At 56.4% G+C, this 21,869-nt stretch overlaps 2 protein-coding genes across 6 annotated transcripts in view; both read left to right on the top strand.

The window, feature by feature from the left end:
- Positions 1–20,192, top strand: part of PTPN5 (protein tyrosine phosphatase non-receptor type 5) — a 54,037-nt gene extending 33,845 nt beyond the window's left edge. For 4 of the 5 annotated variants that reach the window (XM_081798476.1, XM_081798475.1, XM_081798479.1 and 1 more), the window contains 12 exons: positions 5,946–6,139; positions 6,691–6,798; positions 7,038–7,115; positions 7,598–7,839; positions 9,007–9,196; positions 11,520–11,604; positions 15,244–15,323; positions 15,508–15,645; positions 16,119–16,229; positions 18,262–18,422; positions 18,514–18,627; positions 19,020–20,192. In XM_081798476.1, coding sequence (XP_081654602.1) covers positions 5,946–6,139; positions 6,691–6,798; positions 7,038–7,115; positions 7,598–7,839; positions 9,007–9,196; positions 11,520–11,604; positions 15,244–15,323; positions 15,508–15,645; positions 16,119–16,229; positions 18,262–18,422; positions 18,514–18,627; positions 19,020–19,113 — 1,595 coding nt within the window. In that variant the 3' untranslated portion in view covers positions 19,114–20,192. The remainder of the gene's footprint in view (positions 1–5,945; positions 6,140–6,690; positions 6,799–7,037; positions 7,116–7,597; positions 7,840–9,006; positions 9,197–11,519; positions 11,605–15,243; positions 15,324–15,507; positions 15,646–16,118; positions 16,230–18,261; positions 18,423–18,513; positions 18,628–19,019) is intronic. The other variant, XM_081798477.1, reaches the window with a different exon arrangement.
- Positions 20,193–21,550: 1,358 nt separating this feature from the next.
- Positions 21,551–21,869, top strand: part of IGSF22 (immunoglobulin superfamily member 22) — a 19,550-nt gene continuing 19,231 nt past the window's right edge. The window contains exon 1 of the mRNA XM_081798481.1: positions 21,551–21,707. The gene's annotated coding sequence lies outside the window, so the exon portion shown is untranslated. The remainder of the gene's footprint in view (positions 21,708–21,869) is intronic.

Genomic DNA, 21,869 nt, shown 5'->3' on the forward strand with positions numbered 1-21,869 from the left:
GCATTTGAAAACCACTATAGGAATCTAGTTATACAGAGGTTAAGCAGCCCACTTAAGTCATGTAGCTGATAAATTGTGAGCACCCATGTCCTAGTCCAGAATCTTCTTTTGCCAAAGTCGGTTTCCTGTTCCCAAGCCATCCTGCCTGGGGAGTGCAGCAGTGAGCAAGACTGGGGCCTTACCCTCAGCCAGTTTACCATCCGAGAGCGCGGGCTCGCGGCCAGCCCGGTTCTTGCCATCGCACTGCCTCATTCTGTGGGTGTGCCGGCCTTCTTGCTCGCTGATCAGCAGGACTGATGAGGTGGGGGGCTGGTAGGCAGCCAGTGTCAACTTCTAGAACCCCACACCCACCATCAGTTTGCCTTTGCCCAGCAGGGCTAGATGTGTGTGTGTGTGTGCATGCACGTGCGTGCATGCCAGGGCTGTTCTCACGCCGAGGAGTCCTGCCGGTCAGCATTAGGATCAAGACACAAAACATCCCCAGAGCATAGAACAGGTGCTTGATGAATGTTTGTCAAATGAAAACATTATTTTGGTGAATCTTCTCACCTCCCAACGCATCCCCTCTGACTCCTAGTTTGCCTGCTACACGCCTCCCAAAAGGTAGCAGAAAATGGAGGCCAGCGCTCTAGCCTCTCCCGGGGAGGCCAGAGTCCTGGCCCATCGAGGCCAGGCTGTCTCTTTCCCCGGGCATGGCTGAGGAGTGTGATAATTGTGGTGGCAGAAATGGCTGATTAGGCCTCTTCCTTCTAGACTCTTCCACCCCTTCTCCATTCCCTGGGGGCACCTACTTCCCTTGGTTCTACATTCAGGCCTTATCCAAGCAAGATTTCAGAATAGGCTTGATTGGCCTGCCCTGCCTTGTCCCCTGGTGGGTTTCCAGAACTTTCTGTGCAATAGCAGAAAGATCATGGACAGTGGAGGCCCACAGACCTGGGACCAAATCCTAGTTCTGCTGCTTCCTGGCTCTGTGACGCTGAGGAAGCCACTTTCCCCTCTCTGGGCCTGAGTTTCCCCCTCTCAAATTGGCAGACCAGACCAGATGCCCCTTGGGGCCTGTCAGGCTCTGACCGTCACTGGTTCTAAGGGTCTGGTCGGGACTGGGTGTGATGTTCCGTGGGTTAGGGCCCCCATGAGGATGCGGGCATGGCTGGGAGGTCACTCCTGGCCATGTTTGGGAAAGGAGAAAAAGCTGAATGGGACAGAAGCTCCTTCATCATGTAAACAGGAACAGGCTGAGCCAGCCTTCTGCTCCAGTTCCGGTGGGCTGGCAGCCCGCGCGCTCCGAGGATGAGTCACTGACAGGAGCTGCCACGGTTCCAGAGCTCGGGTGGCGCCAACCCCAGGGCACACAGTAGCTGCAGAGTTTAATGGTGGGATTCAGGCGCTAGGTGACAGGAGAGGGATCACAGTGCTTCCACATGCCCCAGGTGAAATCTGAAGGCTGTTTGCTTGCAGGCCTTACCCAGGGTCCCTAGAGCTTTGGCCCAGGATACCGAGCGCCTGCCTTCCAGGGCTTCTTCCCACCACGCTGTGTAGCCTTTGAGGAGCCATTAACCCCGGGGATCGGGGGGTCAGGCACAAATGCACCACCCCCACCCCCACCCCCTGCAGCTGGGTAGTGTTCAGGATTCCCCCAGACCCAGAGACTTCCTCCCTCGCTCCCTCCCAGGCTCTCACCACCTCCCTCCTTTGCTGCAGTGAGCCCTCCTGATAAGCAATATGGCAAAATGGAAAGATCACTCTGTGTCCGGAAGCCTTGGGTTGGAATCCCAGGTCTTCGCTTACTTGGGCAAGCCATTCGACCTCTCAGCCTCCATTTGCGCGCCTGGAAAATCCCCTTCACCCTGCGCAAGAGGCAAGCCCAGGAGGAGCCCTGCATTACATGGTTGTCAGCAAGCTGCCTCTGAGTCAGGGTTTCATGCGTGGCAAAGCAGCTTCCTCGCTGTGAACTATTGAAAAGCCAGCCTTTGACACAAGCAGCCGCCTCTCACCGACAAAACGACAAAACGGGGCTGATGATGCTAATGTCTACCTCACAGGGCTGCCGAGGGAAACAAACGCAAGTGCGTGAGCAGAAGCACTTTGGGAAGTGCGCAGACCCTGCCCGGGGAGGTGGCGGGACCACTCCCACAACAAGATAGCCCGTGGCAGCGTGGGCAGGGCAAGGGTGGGAGCTGACATAATCTCAAGGAGCCGGACCAGAAGCCAAAAGGACAAATGGGGCCATGATCGCGGTGGTGCCTGCAGGTGGAGACTGTTTCGTTCACTGTTGTGTCCCCAGAGCCTGGCCCAGGGCTCGGCAAAGTGTATGGTTGGTGCTCAATCAGTGTGTGTTGGACTCGTGCCTGAATGAACAGAGAGGAAAAGAGAGACCACAGGGCACCTGGCAGTCCTGAGAGCCAGATGAATCCAACTGATGGGTATTCACTGAGCACCTGGGAGATGCTTACCTTTCAGAGCAGGGTTTACTGAGAAATTGTTCTGAGCAGAACGCAGACATTTAATTCAGGAAGATATGTTTTCAAAAACACAGTATATTCTGCATGTCATGTTGGAGGGGATCCACAGACGTCAAGTTAAGCACCTGTGATCTCGGGGGTGGGGAGCAGAGGTGTGTGATAGAAAGCAGTGGAAGTAGGGGAGCTGGAGACCAGGCTTGGGAACCGTCTCTCTTTTCGTCTCTGTTCATTCAGGCACGAGTCCAACACACACTGACTGAGCACCGACTGTATACTTTGCCGAGCCCTGGGCCAGGCTGTGGGAACACAACAGTGAACAATGAAAAAAAAACCACCTCTCGTTTCCCCCTCCTCCAAAGAACTGTTAACATCTGGCTTCTGTTCTTCCCATTTACCATGTCCAACATTTATTGAGCACTTACTGTATGCCAGGCGTTGGCCATGCCGCACGCTTCACAAGCAGTATCTCACATTAACTTCTCATCTTACGATGGGCATTTACCACCTTTTTATATGCACGTTTATACTCTCCTAATTTTTAAGGCCAAGGAGATTATACTCTTTTGTCACCTTGCCTTTCTCTATACCATCGAAATTTTCCTCCATGATATTAAATATTCATTTACAGAGTCCTTTATAATAGCAGCATGATGTTTTATTGCAGGCAGGTCCCACGCTCCTCAGACTGGGGTGCGTGTACCCCTGAGGGCAAAGCCACAGGATAAATTGTAGCACATTTTCCTGAAGGAGAAATTTGACTTGAAGCTTTGGCAGGGGAAAAAGCCCATTATTTTAATATCAAAACAAGTACAGATACACCATAGCATAGAACCCAGAGCACCCATGAATTTAAAAAAAAAAAAGCATCAAGGTCCAAAATCATGTGAGCTTGCTGTTATTCTCCTAAAGACCCACGTCCTCTCTTCTGTGAGGATGGCAGAAACATCTGAGAGGCACCAAGTTCTAGTTCAAGCCCCTCTTTTTACAGAGAAGGAAACTGCGACCCAGGGAGAAGGAGGGATTGCCCAAGGTCCACAGTGTGCATTGCAGAGCCAAGCCAGGTGACCTCCGGGCCCCAGACCCCTCCCACCCTTCCAAATTTGGCATCACCCTTTGACTGCTTTTTCTGAGGGCGTGGGTGGAGACCTTGCCACTTGAGCAATCAAGCCTCTGGGTCTCCATCGTGGAAACTTCTGGCTTCCTGCAGGATCCATCCTTAGCAGCAGCTTTTTCTTTTTCACCTTGCTGGCCAGGATCTGAGCTGTGTGCTCATATAGGTAACGGGGCCCTACATAGGCAAAAGTGGATAACCTTAAAAAGTGACTCCCCTAGCACTTGGATTTTCCACTGAATGCAGTGGATTATGGGCATGTATCCACTGGTCTGTCTTTCCTATGAGGCTGGGAGCCTTCTGGAGGCAGGAATTATGTGCTAACATTATTGACATTTATTGAGCACCTACTAGATGCCAGGTGCCATGTTGAGTGTTTCATTTATAGTATTTACAGTCTTCGTCATGGCTTTTCAAGGAATGTATGATCATCCCCAGTTATCTGGTAAGAAAACTGAGTGACTGGTTAACACTGGCCTACCATCATGCACTCATTTGGTGTAAATATTTATCGCAGACGTACATGTCAGGACTTTGCTAGATGCTGTGGACAGTCATGATGAACAAAATGGACTCTACTCCTGCCCTCATGGAAATTACAGACAAGTGGGAGAGGTGATATTCAAGAAATAATTTTACAAACCACAGCCAGAGCCCATATGTCTGCCTCGGTTTGAACCCGCCTCGATGACTTCTTAGCTAACTGACCAGGGGAGAGTCTTGTACCCTCCCTGTACCTCATCTTCCTCTTCTATAAAATGACAATAATTGTCGTACTGACTTCATAGGAGTAGTGTGCAGAGGGAAGACATTCACATGTATAAAGCACTCAGAGCGGGGCCTCCCACATTCCAGATGTATGGTTGCTGCTGGTGGTATGGAGAGGCAGGTGGTGCTAGGCGAATGTGACGGGAGGACCGACTTCAGGTGACATCTGATGTGAGTTCTATAAGGTGAAGAGGAGTTAACTTGGCAGAGTGGGGGGGGGGGTTGGGCAGGGGAGCAGGAGGTTGGAGGGTTCCAGGCAGAGGGAATAGCAGGTACAAAGCATGGGGGGCGGCATGCAGAGCAAGTAGGTGAGCTCACCTGAGGAACTGCGAGGAGTGTGGCTGGATCACATTACGTGGGGAGCCACACCAGGTCAGCATCTAGGAGGAAGAACCTGGGATACACATAGAGCTGTCACCAGGACCTGGGCCCATTGCACCGCACTGGTGATCCAGGCCGTGGGAGATGCTCAGTAAATGTTTGTCCAGTGGGCAAGCAAGCACGTGGACAAAAACCTGTTGGCCTCACGTGGCCTTGGCTATGGGTGTTCTGTTGTCACCCAACTGGGAAAGGAGTCCATTGTCCCATTTACGCAGTGCTGTGGGGACAGCCCCATCCCGCTGTCAAGCTGTTACACATCCATTTTGCTAGCCCCTCTCTTCTTGGCAGTAGGGTCAACCATACGGGTTCTGATGGGGGACATCCAACACCGGGGACTCACCAAAGTGGATGCCGATAGAATCCCTATGGCCAGGGCCTTAGATCTAAGCCAGTGGTGTTCACACATTTTTACTCGTGGAACCCTGTGTTGACATAATCTGAGAAGGAACTCAGGGTATGGAACGGGGACAAGCAGTTTCACACCTAGGACTCAGAGCTCTTGGTAACACCCAGTGCGCCTGAGAAAGCACCAGGGCTCCGGGAAGCAGTATGGGAACCAAGGGTCGAGCTGAACTTCTGTTTCCCAGGTGTGGAAACTGAGGCCCAGAGAGGGGGTGACTCTCCCACGGTCACACAACTAGGGACAGACCCAGAACTAGATCGAGACACTTGATACCAATTCTACTACACCAAGATTTCCCTCCACACCACCCTAGCCGCCCCCACAGTGTGGCGCCTTGAGGCAGGGAAGGGGCACACGGCTGGGATCTTGTCCAGGGTCCAGCCTCTGGCCCCAGTCAAGGCACAGACCACAAGAGACAAAAATCTGGAAGGCAGGCGTGGGAAGGCTGTTTGGGGTCACGGCCTGGTTATGCCATGTCTTTCCCCCCCCCCTCTTAATTGAGTTTGAGGTGGTTGGTTTTTGTTTCCTGAAGAAATGGAAAAGGATGAAACTGCGTAAACACAGCGATGTTAACTCCCTGAAAAACCTCCTGCCATTTTAACTCTGTTACTGGAGAAATAAAAGAGAAATAATTTGTCCACCCACACTTAGCTCTTTCTGACGAAGGTAGGTGAATATTGCTTTGCTAATCGAGGGTGACGGCTGGAAGTGGAGCCGCACTGACTGATCCCAGCCTGAGAAGAAGCCACAGCTACCCCGGAAGGAGCGGCCCGCCGCGGCTGCCGGGCCCGGGTCACCAGCGCGTGTCCGCCCTCCACAGGTGTCCCCCAGCCGGTAGTGATGGAGGCGCTGGACCAGGCCGAAGGGCTCGGGGACGCGCCGAGAGAGATGCCACCGCCCCCACCGCCTCCGCCGCCCTCAGAGCCTGCTCAGAAGCCGCCACCTCGCGGCGCCGGGAGCCACTCCCTTACTGTCAGGAACAGCCTGTGCCTGTTGGCTGCCTCCCAGTTCCTGGTAAGGTGATCTCAGGCCTGACAAGGGTCTGCAGAGAGGGCAGGTGGAGGGACGGCCCGCCACGCCCCCGCCAAGGTGGCCACCCGGGGATCGTGGGGGATGAGGGGCCTTCCCGGGGCCCCTCGGTGCCTCGAAGCTCTCGGGCTGGTGTGCGGAGGAGGCTGGAGTTCTCAGCTACAGAGCTAAGACCCTCACAGCCTGGCCTTCCCTAACGCGAGGAGCAGGAACTTAGGCCTCCCCAGCAGCCAGGCCTGCGGGGCCCTCTCTGAGGACTTCCCGTCTATGGAGATATCTCGGGGGAAACTTCTCCTTTTATGTATGTACCTGGTGGGGGAGGGGAGGTCCCCCCTGGGAAGGGCTTCATCTTGGCTCCCTCCAGTCAGCTTTTCTGCAGGGACAGTCCTGAGGCCTTCGTGCACACAGTACCTGGGCTCTTGCCTCAGCTGTGCAGTCTGGGGGGCTAGGCTGAGGCTGCAGGTGAGCTCTGCAGGGGGAACGGGGGCAAGGAGCCCAGGCTCCAATCTCAGTCCGCTCCCCCCTGGCTGCCCCAGCTTGCCTGCGGGGTGCTCTGGCTCAGCGGTTATGGGCCCGTCTGGTCACAGAATGCCACAGACCTCATCTCCTCCTTGCTCACACTCCTGGAACAGCTGGGACCCATGGTGAGTAAACTCCAGGGAGCTCCCAGGTAGGACGGAGCTATTGGGGGCCTCCAATGTCACCAACCCCTGGATGGGGCTTCTCTGAGTTCAGAAGATACTTCCACACCCTTGAAACCCTTCTCCCTGCTCCCCACCCACTCCTGCTCGGCGGCTTTCAGAGCCTCAGTTTTGTCACTGTAGGAATGGATGAGAACTGCGTCCCCAGCACCCCCCTGACTTGTTTGTCTCATGTTCCCCAGGCCTGGCTGGGTGTTGGGACCTGGGAAGTCCCCAATCTGCTGCTGGTCACTCTGTCTGTGATCCTCATTACCACCGTGGTAAGGTGCCTCCTGACCTGACCTCAGTGCTCCCCTCCTCTGACCCTGAGGCCCAGTCCCCACCAGCTCCCATTTGCTCTCCAAGCTAGATGTTTCAGGTAGGGGCAAGGACAGGGTGTCTATCTCCTTCCACCAGTGTGCCCAGCCTGGGATGAGGGGCACCTTCTTCTTGAAAATGGGTTTGCAGTGTTCTAGGCTGAGGGAAGGACTAAGGCCCGAGAAGACTAGGGTAGGAGCCCCACACCCCACCAAGAAGACCTCAGTCCACAAGAAACTGAGGGTTGCCAGGGGAGGGGGCAGGGGGTAAGGTGGGGGCTGGAACCTCCCATCTAGGTGAAGGATAGTGCCATGCAGACCGCTCCCAGGAGGGCAGGGCTGTTTTAGACTCACTGAGGGCACGGGGCTCAATCTCATGGATACCCTGTTACTCAGGGGCTAGCCAACATGGTCCCAGGTCCATGATACTGTATCTTCCCAACTAGGTGTGGCACCTCCTGAGGACTCCTCCAGAGCCACACACCGCAGTGCCCCCTGAGGATAGGCGCCAGTCAGTGAGCCGCCAGCCCTCCTTCACCTACTCAGAGTGGATGGAAGAGAAGGTCGAGGATGACTTCCTGGACCTGGACCCTGTCCCTGAGACTCCTGTGTTTGACTGCGTGATGGACATCAAGCCTGAGGCTGACCCTGCCTCACTGACTGTCAAGTCCATGGGTCTACAGGAAAGGTGGGAAGGGGGGAGGAGGGGTGGGCTGCGTGGGCTCTTGAGCTCTCAGCTCCCCGCCAGAAGGGCAGGTGCCTGACTCTGACTCCAGTGGCCAGGACAGAGCCAGCCTCGTGGTTTAGCCAGTGTAGACACATGCTCCCCAGGTCTGATTCACATAGATCAGAACGCCCCAAGGTAAATACTGTTGTTGCACACGAGCACACGGCATACCTGTGTGCACACTCACACAAAAACTCCTGTACTCAAGTAAGTTTGGGTAGGTTCCTTTATTACAGGACTTGTCAGGGCCTTTAACATGCTTGTGTTCATTGTAAATCAGCAAGGGGGTAGCATGTGGCACTCCTCAAAGTCTGTTGACCCCAGAACCCTGCTTTTATAGAGTGTCCCATAGGGTTCCCGAGAGCATACTTTGGGAGGTGTCAGCACCTTCTTTTCAGAGCCCCGTTGGGTAAGCCAGATCACACCGGGTTTGCGTTATCTACACGATGTTGTGGAAGAAGCACTAAATGAGGAGTCAGAAAACCTAGCTTTTCGTCCCAGCTCTGCCATCGCCTTACTGTGTGAGCTTGGGCAATTCTTGTCCTCTCTCTGGGACTCAGTTTCCCTTTCTATATAATGAGGGCTTTTCAACTGTCCTGTGCCTTAGACACTGAATATGGTAGAACTTGTCTAGTGCAGACATCTTTGCAGTTGCTGTGCTGCCCGGGACTCCCTCTTCCCCTGATAGCTGAGGGACCTGGCCTCTCCTGGGTGAGATGTCCGTGACTCCTTGGCAGCCTCACCCAGGACTCGTGGGGCCAAGGCCATGATGCACAGGGTAGAGCCCTGCTTCTCTGCTGTAGGCAGGTGCCCTGTCTCATGACTTCCTGGGGCCACAGGGCTGGGAACTGCCTCCAGCAGTGGCAGAGGAGAGTCCAGGGAGGGCTGTGTTGAGATTGCCTTGGATGGAACCTCTGGAACTGGGGCCCCAAGCCTCCCTCAGTTAGCGACTCTGCGGCAGGAGACAGGGAGTCAGGCCTCAGCCTCGGAGCTGAGCCTCGTGCTCCTCACGCAGGGGTGCTGTCCCCCCTCCCACTCCTCTCCTGGGTGCCACCCTGCTCCCACTCTGGATCTCTCCTGCCTCATCTTCCCACCTCTGAGACGTGCTCCCTTTCCCGGTCCTTCCAGGAGGGGCTCCAACGTCTCCCTGACCCTGGACATGTGCACGCCAGGCTGCAGTGAGGAGGGCTTTGGCTATCTCATGTCCCCACGTGAGGAGTCAGCCCGTGAGTACCTGCTCAGCGCCTCCCAGGTCCTGCAGGCCGAGGAGCTTCACGAGAAGGCCCTGGACCCCTTCCTGCTGCAGGCAGAATTCTTTGTGAGTCCCCCTGAGTCAGCCGCCCACAGCGGGCAGACCTTTCGGCTCATATCAGTCACGCACTAAGCCAGGCAGTGGTGCGGGGTGCCCAGAACCCGGCACCTCATAGACTGATGTCATTTCCTTATCTGCTCTCCCGCCATCTTGGGCAAGCTGCTTCCCCTCTGAGCCTCAGTTTCCTCATCTGGAAAGTGGGGATAAAAATCATTGGAATGTTGCAAGGACTAAGGAGATGGCTGACGTGTGCAGAGCACTCAGCGCGGTGACTGGTGTCCAGTGGCATCCCCAAGTCCTTACTGCCCAGTACTGTGCTTTGAAAGTGATGGAAAGCCTTCCTTCTGACTCTCCTGCTTTCCTCCCCTCCTCCTGCCCCACATCTCTGAGCATTGTTCATCCTCTGACAACTCTCCAGTCACTTCCCCACCCCAGACCCCTGCAAGAGCCTCCAGCTGAGCTCCTATTGGACTCTGAGGGACCCAATAAGTGACCTCTCTGCTTTGCCTGCCTGAGCACTCAGCCAGTCATTAGCTAAGATGTAGGAGGTGACAATATCACCTTTATTTTTGATGATGAAAGCTAAGCTTGAAATGAGGCTTAGGTGTGTAGCAATAGAGAGCTTCCTGATACCAGGAATTAAGTTTTCTACCCACCCCAGGAGGTGCACCCCTATATTTCTTTCTCTGCAGGAGGGTCCCCAAAAGAGGAGGAAGGAAGGGGCTTGGGCCCAAAAGTGTGTTCCTCACTCGAACTCACCCATCTGGTAACTCGCCCACCAGTGTGGGCAGGAATGGGCAAGAGGCCATGAGTATTTGGGGAGAGTCTCTCCTGGGAGAAGCCAGGGGGATGGGGCAGCCATGTGCTTCCCTCAACTTCCCTTGCCCAGGCCACCTTGCCTCCTACCTGGACCTGATGGCTATTTCTTCTAAGAAAACCTCTGCCACCCTCCGACCCACTGCTCCATATTCTCCAGGGCTGGGCATGGCCTGTCCTAACCCGAGTTGGGCCAGCCTCCCACCCCTACAGGAACTGTCCACTTCAAACTGGACCATCACCCCAGGCCTTCCTCTTCCCGTGCCTCCACTCACATCATCCCCCCACTGGATGCTTCCAGAAAGCCTTCCTCTACCACCCCAGCCTCAGCTTTGCTGTGTGCTCCCATCACCCTCACCTCCCCTTGAAGAAAGGGCTTGCATCCTGTTTGGTGTTTCCTGTTCAGTAGATCATTGTTGATTTTGCCCAGAGACAGAGGAACACAGCCTTTACCCTCACTCCATGGGCACTTTTGTACATCTCGGTTTTGCGGGGGGAGGTTTTGGATTCTCATAATAACCCTAGAAATTGAGTGTAGTGATTCTTGAAGCCCATACTTACTATGTCCTGAAACCGTGGACACCGTGAACCTGTCTGTAGTCAGGCACTGAGCAGTGTGGACAGGTGGAGGGGGGAGCAAAGAAGCCAGAGGCACTGGGGAGTCACCCCAAGAACAGTGGGGAGGGGGTAAGGGGGGATCTTAAAGGCCGGGAACTGTTTGGACAGATGGAGAAGGGTGGGACCAGTGCTCCTGACCCACAGAAGGTCAGAAGGAATGCTGGGAGCTCAGACTTGGAGGCAGGAGGGCGAGGGGCACATTCACAGCAGGGAAGAGACTGGCCTGTAATTGGAGAGCGGGTCCCCGAGAACAGCCCTGGGGAAAACAAAGACCAGATCCCAGGCCACCTCGCAGGCCAGGCAGAGGACTTTGGACCTGGGGCTTTTGACACAGAGCGTGACTGGGAGGCACCAAACACATCCCTGGGGACTCAGAAGGAGGCTTCTTTCCTGCTGGAGCATTGGGGAAGGCTTCTTGGAGGAGGTGGCATTTAAGGTGGAGGACAGAGGAACGGGGTGGATGTTCCCACAAAGCGAGCAGCACAAGCCGAGCTCCTGGAGGTGGGAATGCCCAGGGCAGGAACTCGGATCAGCAAAGCCACTCGGGTTGGCCGCGGCGGCGCCGGGAGTGTGATAGAAGGCAGTGATGGGCCAGGTCACTTTTTCTCTTGTTCCTCGTTCACCAGCCATTTACTGAGCATCTACTATGTGCCAGGCTGGCCCCGGATCAACAATCGTAATAATAACAGTTATTATACACTCACTATGTGCTAGGCACTGTCCTAAGTGTTTTTTGAGTGCACTGACTCGTTTACTAGTAAGTGTTCACTGAAGGAATGTATGCACCCCAGCAAACATGGACGGGACTAGAAGTTCGGGGCCCACCAGTGCCAGAGTCAGACGTCTGTGAGAGGCAGCCCACATCTGCTAAAACCCCCATGTCCTCCTCTTGCAGGAAATCCCCATGAACTTTGTGGATCCGAAGGAGTATGACATCCCTGGGCTGGTGCGGAAGAACCGGTACAAAACCATCCTTCCCAGTGAGTACTCACTGCCCCAGGGGGTGGGGACACGCTCACCCTCGCCTCGGTGCTCCTTGCCCTGAGGAAGACCTCAACCCCAGAGCTAGGCCTCCAGGGTCATGAGGAGAAGAGAAAGAGGGCTGTGGGTACCCGGTGAAGGGAAAGGACCACCCCCCCGCCTTGTGAGGACAGGGGTGAGTTCATTCCTTCACCCTTGCCCTGGCTATGCTTGGCTCTGGAAACTCCAAGAGAAAGAATGAGGGTAATAGCAGCTGCTAGACAGGAGTTTAAAGGCCTCTTTATCTCTTCGGAGATAGAGATAAGAGGGGAAGATTTTAAAGAGGGGGGAAATAAGGCTCAGAGAGGTTAAGTGGCTCATCCACAATCACACAGCTAGGAAGCGCAGAACTGAGTTTCAGTCTGGGCCTCTTTGACCCCGGAATCGGGCTGTTTTGTCTACCTTGAGTCGAGTTTGGTCAGACTGAGTCCTCTAACAGGAAGAACCACCCCCACAAGGAAATGAGCTCCCCGTCAGATGGTGAGCTCCCCGTCAGTCGGGGTGTTCAAGTGAAGCTGCATGATCAATCCCCTGGCAGATCTGAGAGGGGTTTTCCTCCTTCGAGGGCAGTTAGACCAGGTGCCCTAATGTTCCTCTTTCAGCCCTGGGGTGTCATTTTCAGATAGCTTTCATCAAGCCCCTGTCTGCCTATCACCCCTGCCAAGTTCTGGCCCCAGGCTGGCTTAGGGGGTGACTTGTTGAAAGTGAATCCCCACCAACCTACTCCACTCAGTTTGTGGAGTAACGAGGCTTTGAAAAAGCAGTTGTGCCATCAGCATCTCCAACGACATGTAAGATGTCAGGACTTATTTTTAACTTTTAAAATATCGACTTGTGGTTGCTATGGTTACACCATCTCTAGGTAGTTCCGGTTAAACAAAGCACCATTTAAGGCCAGGATGCATTATTCAGGGCTGCTCACCTCTTTCCTCATCTTGTCACCCTCCAACCAACCAGCCAGCCCCCTGTGGCGGGAGGGGCTCAGGTCCCCCAGAACCTAGGGCTTTGCTGCTCGCTCAGAATGGTCCCTGGGGGGGGGGGTGGGAGCCAGGCCACCACTCCTCCTGGTCCCCACTGGATTGCTGAGAGGTCTTGAGCCACTTCAACCATGCTCTGAGCCTCCAGGCCCTGGAGCCCCACAGAACATCCTCCGTGGTCCCAAGAATTGACCCTGTGCCTCAGAGACTGGGACCAGCACGGGGGTGTGTGGGACAGAGGGCGTGTCAGATGTGACAGAGGCCTGCCAGATCCAGGACACCCTGAAGCTTGTTCTCTCATTCATTTGGCACACATCGGCTGAACCTCCGCCCCAGGGACTGGGGACTGAGGCATGAATGAGAGACAGGGAGTTCACAGTCCAATGGAAGAATCAGACCCATGGGCAGTTACAGGACAGAATGACCAGTAACCCAGCTGGCAGCACTGAAGACAAGATATGGGGGAGCAATTTCTGTCCATTTGCCACTGTGCCCCAAGTACCAAAATAGGGCCTGGCACATAGTAGACATTCTGCTCCTATTTGAGTGAGGGAGGGAGGGAGGGAATGAATGAAGGAAGGAAGGAAGGAAGGAATGTCTCTCAGATCAGCTCTCCCTCTCCATGCTCACTGCCATATGACTTTTGGGGGGTCAGGGCATCTATATTGCCCAGTTCCAGGAGCACATTGGCATAGACTGCATTGACATAAGGCCCCTGGAGTTGTGCCAGGCAGTAATCTCCTGACGGGTCTCCTGAGTCCTGTACTCTCTCCTCCTGTCCTTCATCTGCCATCATCACAGAAATGGTGCAAAACAGAAATCCATTTGTGTCCTTCTCCTGCTTAAACACCGTCATCGTCACCCTTGTAATCCTCAGGTTTCGATAAGCATGGTTTATAAGACCCTCTGACAGTTGGTTCCTCTGCAGCTCATGGCTCCATCCCCCACCCTGCCCTGCGCCCTGGAATCGGACAGAATGGCGTTCCCTACTCCTGTTCCTACTGGGCCTTCACACCCAGCCCGGTTGCTCTCAGACCACCCACTGCTTGCCTGCCTGCAGTACTTGGGGGCAGGGACCCGTCTTGTTTGTTGGGGAGTCCCTACGCTCAAGCACAGCACCAGGCACAGAGGCAGTACTCAGGGGGGTCACCGTGCCCACAGTGGTTCTTTAATGCCAAAGGCCCTGGTGTCTGGCCCGAGAGTGCTGTGCCCACTTCTGGCCCCTAGTCTGGGCAGGCACCGGCAAGAAGCGAGCCGGCCCCTCAGCACTCCCTGCTCCTTTCTTCTGCCGGCCACCCAGCGTCCCCTGCCCTTCCCCTCCCTTCTCTGCTGCCTGGCCCCCAGATCAGCTGCCAGGACCTCAGGCCTTGGGGCTGGGCATGAAAGGGCTGGAGAGCAGAGGCTTGTGAGTGTCACCTGCTTTTCCTCCCCGGTTTGGGATCCTCTCTACCTGGGGACTTTCTAGGAAAGCTGGTAATAACGGCAGTCGTAACAGCTCTGTGCTGCATGGTGTGTGCTGGGCTCAGTTACCGATCTCGAGTTACCATTCGCTCCTTTCACCTTTACAAGACGAGCAGGGCTAGGATGGAAGGGATGTCCCCGTAGACGCGGCACGGGGAAACTAAGCTGACGCTGCCAGCAAGTCACAGCAAGTCACAGCGTCAGGACTCGAACCCAGTTCTCGGCTCCCCTGTCCTGCCTTGGAGAGCCCCAGCCTGGGTGCTGGAAGCGTCTTCCGTTCGGCCCTCCCTATTCGGGAGAGAAAGGGATAGGACAGGGAGCTGGTGACAGAGCCAGAGCAGGAGCCAGGGCCCGGGCCCCCAGCCATCTCCCTGCCCACCGCGCGCAGCCTCGCCATCTCCGTCCCAGCCTCTGCCCCGACAGAAGAGTCCATTCAGGGAGGCTCTAGCTGGAACGAAACAGATTCTACTCCAGGGAGAGGAGCAGGAGGCTGTTGAGACTCTGTAACTGCGAGACTGGACCTGTGAATAGATTGGAAAAAAGGATAAAAAGCCGGCGTGCCCACTCCCTCTGCTGCTGGATCACAGGCGTGGAAGGCTCCACGCCCCCCATCCCTGTGCTCTCCCTCGGCTTTCTACCCCCAAATCCCAGCAGCCCTTTGTATTTATACTTTACGGTTTACATCACACCTTCCCAGCTGTTTTTTTTATTTATCTTCCCAACAACCCTAGGAAGTAGGCAGCTTTAGCCCCGGGTTACAGATAGGAAAATTGAGGCTTAGGAGGGCCGTGTGCTTTTCAAGCGGACCCAGCCCGTCAGTGACCGTGTGCGTCCAAACGCTTGCTGCCCCTGCTGCCCGGGATGCGTGCCCTACGTCGTTCTTTTCTTGACTTAGCTCTGTCCTCTCCAGAACATGAGGCACGGGGAGCCCAGGGAAGCCTACGGGACGCAGGCAGGGGGCAGACACTGATGCTACGGAGGTGGAGAGCCAGGGCCACGGAGATGGGCCAGTGTTTTGCTAATGGGCAGGGGAAGGAGGAACTTCAAGAATCCCAGAAGAAATGCGGGTGGCCTGCAGTGGGCCAGAGAAGATGGGCCCTGCCCTAGAGGGGTTGTCGCACCTGTCAAAATACCGGCCTCACCTGTCTCCCCCCACCCCAGACCCCCACAGCAGAGTGTGTCTGACCTCACCAGACCCTGACGACCCTCTGAGTTCCTACATCAATGCCAACTACATCCGGGTACGTAGCCCCATCCAAGTGACCTCTCCCTGAGAGGGAGGCCCGAGCCCACAGGATCCGTCCTCCCGCTTGTCCCTAAGCCAGCGTGGCTCCCGCCAGCACCCCCGGGAAGGGCCTGAGTGTGGGGACTGGGCCCAGGGAACACGGTGTCCGACCCTGACAGCCTGGGCTTGGCTGGCCGCAGGGCTATGGTGGGGAGGAGAAGGTGTACATCGCCACTCAGGGACCCATCGTCAGCACAGTCGGTGACTTCTGGCGCATGGTGTGGCAAGAGCACACGCCCATCATCGTCATGATCACCAACATCGAGGAGATGAACGAGGTAGGCACCCCTGTGCTGTTCCCAGGTGTCTGCCGCTTTGTGCCCTTTGCTGAGCATCTGTTTCCATATTAGTCCTGACAACAGTCTTGGGAGGTTAGGAGCCTGCGGCCAAGGAGGGGAAATGGGAGGCTAAGCAGGGTTAGGTCATCTGCTCAGGGCCACAGAGATGGGTCGACCTCCGGAAACACGCTGCTCTGCCCCCACCCCCAGCCAGGGCTAGCTCTGGTGGCTCTTGTGCTCATGCCAGGCCAGCCCAGTTAATCGAATCCCCAGAAGAGTCCTTCGAAGTAGGTATTACTTCCATTTTCCAGATGAGGGACCTGAGGCTCAAAAGGGGCATTTGAACCCAGTGCTCTCTGATTGCAAACCTGTTGCCCTTTTGTATCTTGCCCCGCTGGCCCTGGTGGGGCACTAGGGAGACTCGGTGTGGGGGGGCACTGGGAGTGTATGCAGCCTGCTCTGGGCCCCTGCAGAAATGCACTGAGTACTGGCCGGAGAAGCAGGTGATGTACGACGGTGTGGAGATCATCGTGCAGAAAGTCATTCATACTGAGGATTACCGGCTGCGACTCATCTCCCTCAGGGTGAGGCCAGGGGCTGGGCTGGGCTGGGAGGATGAGGGACAGGGTCATGACTGGGGATGCCACAGATCACAGGGTCCAAGAGTTCACTGTAGCTGAAATCCAGGCCCGTGCCTTCTCAGGATGTACGGATAAGCAGGGATGAGGGAGGGGTGAAAAGACTTGAGGGCCAGAGGCAGGATGAAACCTCAGTTGCATTTAATGCTCTTAGATTCTCTGTCTACACTGTCATTCTGAATGCCTTCCAACTCTGCTTAAGATACACTCAAGTCCAGGACTGCCTGGATAAGGGATCTCCAACAGCCTCCAGCGCTGTCCTTAAAACGGAAGGTCCGTTGGTAACGTTGAGGTCCTGTAGTATGCAATCCGTCCACCAGAGGGCAGGCACTCCTTGCTGCATTTGGGTTTCACAGGGAAGTGATGCTTAACAAAACATCCCAGAAGAAGGGGGGAAGGTATCCTCCCACCCTGAAGTTGTGCTTCTCCCAGGCTCAGCATAATAGAGGAGATTGTTCCTTTGGAGTCAGGAGGATTAATGGGTTCTGTTTTTGAGAAATAAGACCCATGTTACGGGAAGGTAGAGCCCAGTGTAATAACCCCACAGGTTGGAAGAGGTGAGCCAGGCACCAGGAAGCTGTGCTCTATCCAGAAACAGTCAGAAGTCTACTCACACTGGCAGCTTCAGGGTCAAACTCAAGGCCTGAAACGTGTCCCCTCTGAGTTGCCCTCTCCCACTGGAGAAGGTAGAAGGTGGGGTGTCAAAGCACTCAGGCCCAGAAGGGCAGTGGCCACATGAGCAGCTCTGAGATCTAGGCCTTGCTGGGGGCATGAGAGGGCCAGGAGGTGGGGGCAGAGGCTCTGGTAGCCGTCACAGCCAGATAACCTAGGGGCTCAAGGAACCAGCTTCCTGCTTCCCTGGAAGGAGGCTGAAGTGAGGTGAGGGCTGCCTCATTGTCTCAGTGCCTTGGGACAACTTGTCCCTGAGCCTTTACAAGCACCTGCCCTGAGCCTCATTCTGGGTTGGGTACTGGGAACACAGAGCTGTCCAAAGCCTGGACTCTCTCCTAAAGGAGCACCCGTAGATGGTAAGTGCCAAGCTAGAGATAGGCAAGAAGACAGAAGACGGACACTCTGTTAGGGTGCTCAAGGAGGGCTTCCTGGAAGTGGTGGTGCTGACTGGGGTTTTGCGGGATGAGTAAGAGTTGACTGGGGGGCAAACAAGTGGGAAGAACATTCCAGGCAGAGGAAAAAAAGAAAGAAAGGCAGGGAAGATAGAATAGCCGTGAGAGTGTGGGGGAGGAGGGCAGAGGTTTTATCTAAGACCATTTGGAATGCAGGAGCATTGAATACGAGTATACAGGGGTAGGAGAAGGGCCTGGAGGGCTAGACTCTGGACAATGGGTCTTATTTGCCAGACTGAAGACTGAGAAGGATGGGTTTTATTCGGAAAGAAGCAGGAGCCCTGAGAGGGTTCTGAGCAGGAGAGCGGCATGTCCAGACTGGTGCTGCAGACAAAGCCGGCTTGACCTCAGTGGGGAGGGAGCAGGCAGGGAGGAGTGAGAGATGGTGGAGATGGTAAAGGCCAAAGTGGAGGTGGTACTGGAGGAGAGGAGAGAAAATTGACAAGACTTGCTGGGAGTGGGCAGGCGGAGCAGGGCGGTCATGGGAGAGGGAGAGTCCTGGTGCTCCGTGTCATGGGACTAACAGGTGACTGGGCAGTTTGTTAAGATAAAGAACCGGAGGACAGGAGTGGATTGGAGAGGGACTCTCTGCCTCTCTTGGTTGATCCTGGAGTTGTTGGGGCAGAACTGACCAGTGAAGACCATTGCCTGTGTTACTGACCAGCTTCCACCACCAAGCTGGATTTGGGTCTCTGATGCCACTGAGCCATATACGCTGTAGACGGCAGAGGCCATCGGTCCCACTCCCTGGGTCCTCCTCGCTGTGTTCTTGCCGCTCCCATCCCATCTCTGGGCTGGTTTGTGGGTTTTAAGCGTTCACATGTACCTGGGGTGGGTCTCTGTCTCCTGGACAGAGCGGGACCGAAGAGCGAGGCCTGAAGCATTACTGGTTCACGTCCTGGCCTGACCAGAAGACCCCCGACCGGGCGCCCCCACTCCTGCACCTGGTGCAGGAGGTGGAGGAGGCAGCCCAGCAGGAGGGGCCCCGCTGTGCCCCCATCATCGTCCACTGCAGGTGGGTCCTCGCAGCCGGCGCCCTGGGCAGGGCGGCCTCCCTACTCCTGAAGCCGCCCCGTTCCTTACCCTGGCGTCCCTTCCGCTCTCAGTGCGGGGATCGGCAGGACGGGCTGCTTCATTGCCACCAGCATCTGCTGCCAGCAGCTGCGCCAGGAGGGCGTGGTGGACATCCTTAAGACCACGTGCCAGCTCCGTCAGGACAGGTCAGCCCGGGCGCACGGGGCGCCGGAGTCCGGGGGCGGCAGGGCTGAGGGGCCGGGCACACATTGCAGGTGGACAGCCTGGCAGATAGGGCGTGGAGGGGACGGATGGGGAGAGCTGGATCCGGACAGCTGGGGGCCTGACGGGGAGGGAGAAGCAGCACTGCTGGTGAGCAGAGGGGAGGGGGGCGGCCAAGGGTGGAGGGGCCTGTCATCCCTGTCCCTGCTCTCCTATCCGGGCAGAGCTGGGAGGGGCAGGAAGGAGCAGAGGGGCGTGGCTGGCAGGGAGGGCAAGACAGGCCCCTCGCGAATGACTGGTAGTCATGGGTTTGGGGGCGCCCCCCCACAGCCCATCCGTCCACAGCCCCATGTCCACCGTGTGTCTCTGCCCCCAGGGGCGGCATGATCCAGACATGCGAGCAATACCAGTTTGTGCACCATGTCATGAGCCTCTACGAGAAGCAGCTGTCCCGCCAGTCCCCAGAGTGACCGCACTCCTGCCCTGAGGTCCTCTGGGCACCACCCAACCTGAGTCTGGGCCCCCACCCTGGCCACATGCAGAGCCCTGCCTCGGTCCTGGCCTGCCCCCCCCCCCACCCCTCCTGCTTCCTTCTCTTCAGTCTGCTCCCTCCCTCCCTCCTTCCCTCCTCTGCCAGCCTTGGCCTAGCCTCTGCCCCCGCAACATAGCTCTTCCTACTGTACATACTGGGGCGGGGGGCGGGGTGGGGGAGTGATGTGCCAGGCCAGGCCTGGGGCCCCGGGGCCTGACCCATGCCATGCAGACCTGGGGCCTCAGTTTTTAACGATGGTTCCATTGCTACCTGATCCAAAACGTTTCTGTGCAGCACTCCAAGCGTCCTGCCGCAGCGTTTCTGTCTGTCCATCCATCTCTGCTATCTGTACCGGACACTGTGTCTCCTCAGCCCGGGAAAGGGGTAATGAGCTCCAGCCCCAAAGCAGCCCAGGCAGAGGTGCCTGCCTCGGGCCCCCACCCCCACTTCGCACGCAGCAGATTGCATTTTGCCTCAGTTCTGGGGACCGGGATGGGGAGCTCCTGAGGAGTTGGCGGAGAGATCTCAGCTGGGGGCAGAGGTCTGTGGGTTGGGGAGGGGGGAGGAGTGTCACAACAAGGGTGACCTCATGGTGTCAGATGCCCTCAGGAGGCAGTGACCAGCCTGTGAGGCATGGGGCGGGCGGGAAGAGGACAGAGGGGACTGTGAACCCAGAGGACCTGGGCCCCAGTGGAGGTGGGAGAAGGGGGAGCTCTGAGGGTGGGGTGGGGTTTGGGCCCCAGATCTGTGTGAAACATTTCTCTGTGTCCCTGTGGGAAAGCCTTCCCAGCAGTCTCGCTGCGTGTCGCCCTGCGTGTTCCTGTGTCCATGCGTGTGTTGAGAGCCCGGCAGCAGGGCATGCATGACTCTTGGCAACATGTGTTATCTTGGAGCCACGTGTTTTTATTGCTGACTTTAAATATTTATTCCACGGCAGACAGAGACATTTGGTGTCTTTTTATAATTTGCTCGTGGTCATTGAATAGAGCAATAAACGGAGCATTTTGAGCAAAACTAGCCCCCTGGGTCTGTGTGATTGCCTCTCCCCTCCCTGCCTCCCTGTAACCTGGTCTTTGTGTACCCTCTACACACACACACATACACACACACACACACTCTCTCTCTCTCGCTCTCTCTCTCTCTCTCTCTCAAGCTCCCTGGTGCCCCCCGTGCAGATTGGAAATACAGACCAAATCCATTTGATTTTGGCAGGATTCTCCTGCACCATCCCCCTCCTCCCTAATCCATCTGGGAGCCCTGGACCATGAGGAGCCTCAAGGACAGGCGTGGGAGGCTTCCACAGAAGGCCAAGTGTCTAGCAGGCCACGAGCTCTGACAGATGGGCCAGAGAGGCCAAAGCTAGGGCAGGGAGACTTTCAGGTCACACCCAGGCCCCTCCCTGTTGGCCCACCCACTTATCCCCGTGAGCCTTACAGGTCCCAACAGCAGCTGCAACCTGGAAATTTCCCTTGTAAGGCCCGGGGTTGTGAGTAGCCTCTCCCTAGGGGCCCAGAGACTCTGCCCCAGGGCTCAGATCCTGAACCATCCCGGACACTCCTGCTCTATTCTTACCCCTGCCCTCAGGGAGGCAGCAAAAGTAGCTGTGATGCTGTTGCTGGCAGGTGGGGTCACTCCAGGGCATGGGAGGGTCCAGGGCACGGCTGCCAACGACCAGTGGGTCCTTAAGAGGTACCAGCATTTTGTGTGGGTTGGTTGAGGGTCCACACACACAGCTATGCTATAGACAATGAGGAAACAACAGGGAGAGGCTTGAACAGCTGGGATGCAGGTCCCGGGGCGGTGGGGCGGTGGGGCGGTGGGGGGGGGGGGGATACTCTCCAGCCATGGAGGGTGGGCCTCCTACCCTCTACCCAGATGAGGATTGAGCTGTAGGAGTGGGAAGGAGGAGGGGAGCTAACAGTTCTATCTCCTCCCCCAGGGTGGCCCTGGGAGGCCACTCAAGCTGTGCGGGCACCAGACACAGAGTACGACGAGAATGGTGCCCCTGGATTTCTGCAAAATGGCCGACTCCCTCGACCCCCCGCCCCACTGGCCTGTGGGCACATGTACATATGTGTGTGTATGTGTCTGCGTGCGCGCACAAACACACACACACACACACACACACACACACACACACACACTGCCCTGAGCCCCTCGGCACCAGCAGTGAGAATCAAAACCTCTGCCAAGAGGGAACAGGAAAAGCAACCTGGACCACCGCCCTCAGACTCCTGCCCACACGCCTGGTCCCCAGCATTTCCTCCAGCCTTGGCTCCAGCCTCCCTTCCCCCACCCTCCTCCCCCCCCCCCCCCCCGCAAAGCAATGTGCCAGTCTAGCTGGGGCAGCTGTGGAGCCTCAGTAAGGGATCGCTCCCAGGGGGCCGGACATTTAAGGAACCCGTGACTCCTGGTGGCTCCACTGTTGGGGCAAAAGAAGAAGGAGACCGGCCTGCCGATAGCCCGGGCATAGCTGCACCCCAAAGCCGTGGACACAGCATTAAAGGGTTAGGAGGAACTGGTCGCACAAAGGTAAGGCTCCCCTCTTTCCTTAAGAAGGGGGCAGAGCCTGCTACCTTCAGAGCCCAGAGCAGGACGGCCAGAGTAACCCAACTAACGTGAGTATGCTCCTGGGTGAGTCACAGGTAGAAACTACACCAGGTGAGTTGTCGCACGAAGGAAATTTAATTTGCA

This window comes from Leptonychotes weddellii, chromosome 11 (assembly GCF_054177405.1).
Source record: "Leptonychotes weddellii isolate Sample4059 chromosome 11, ASM5417740v2, whole genome shotgun sequence".
Classification (NCBI taxonomy): Eukaryota; Metazoa; Chordata; class Mammalia; order Carnivora; family Phocidae; genus Leptonychotes; species Leptonychotes weddellii.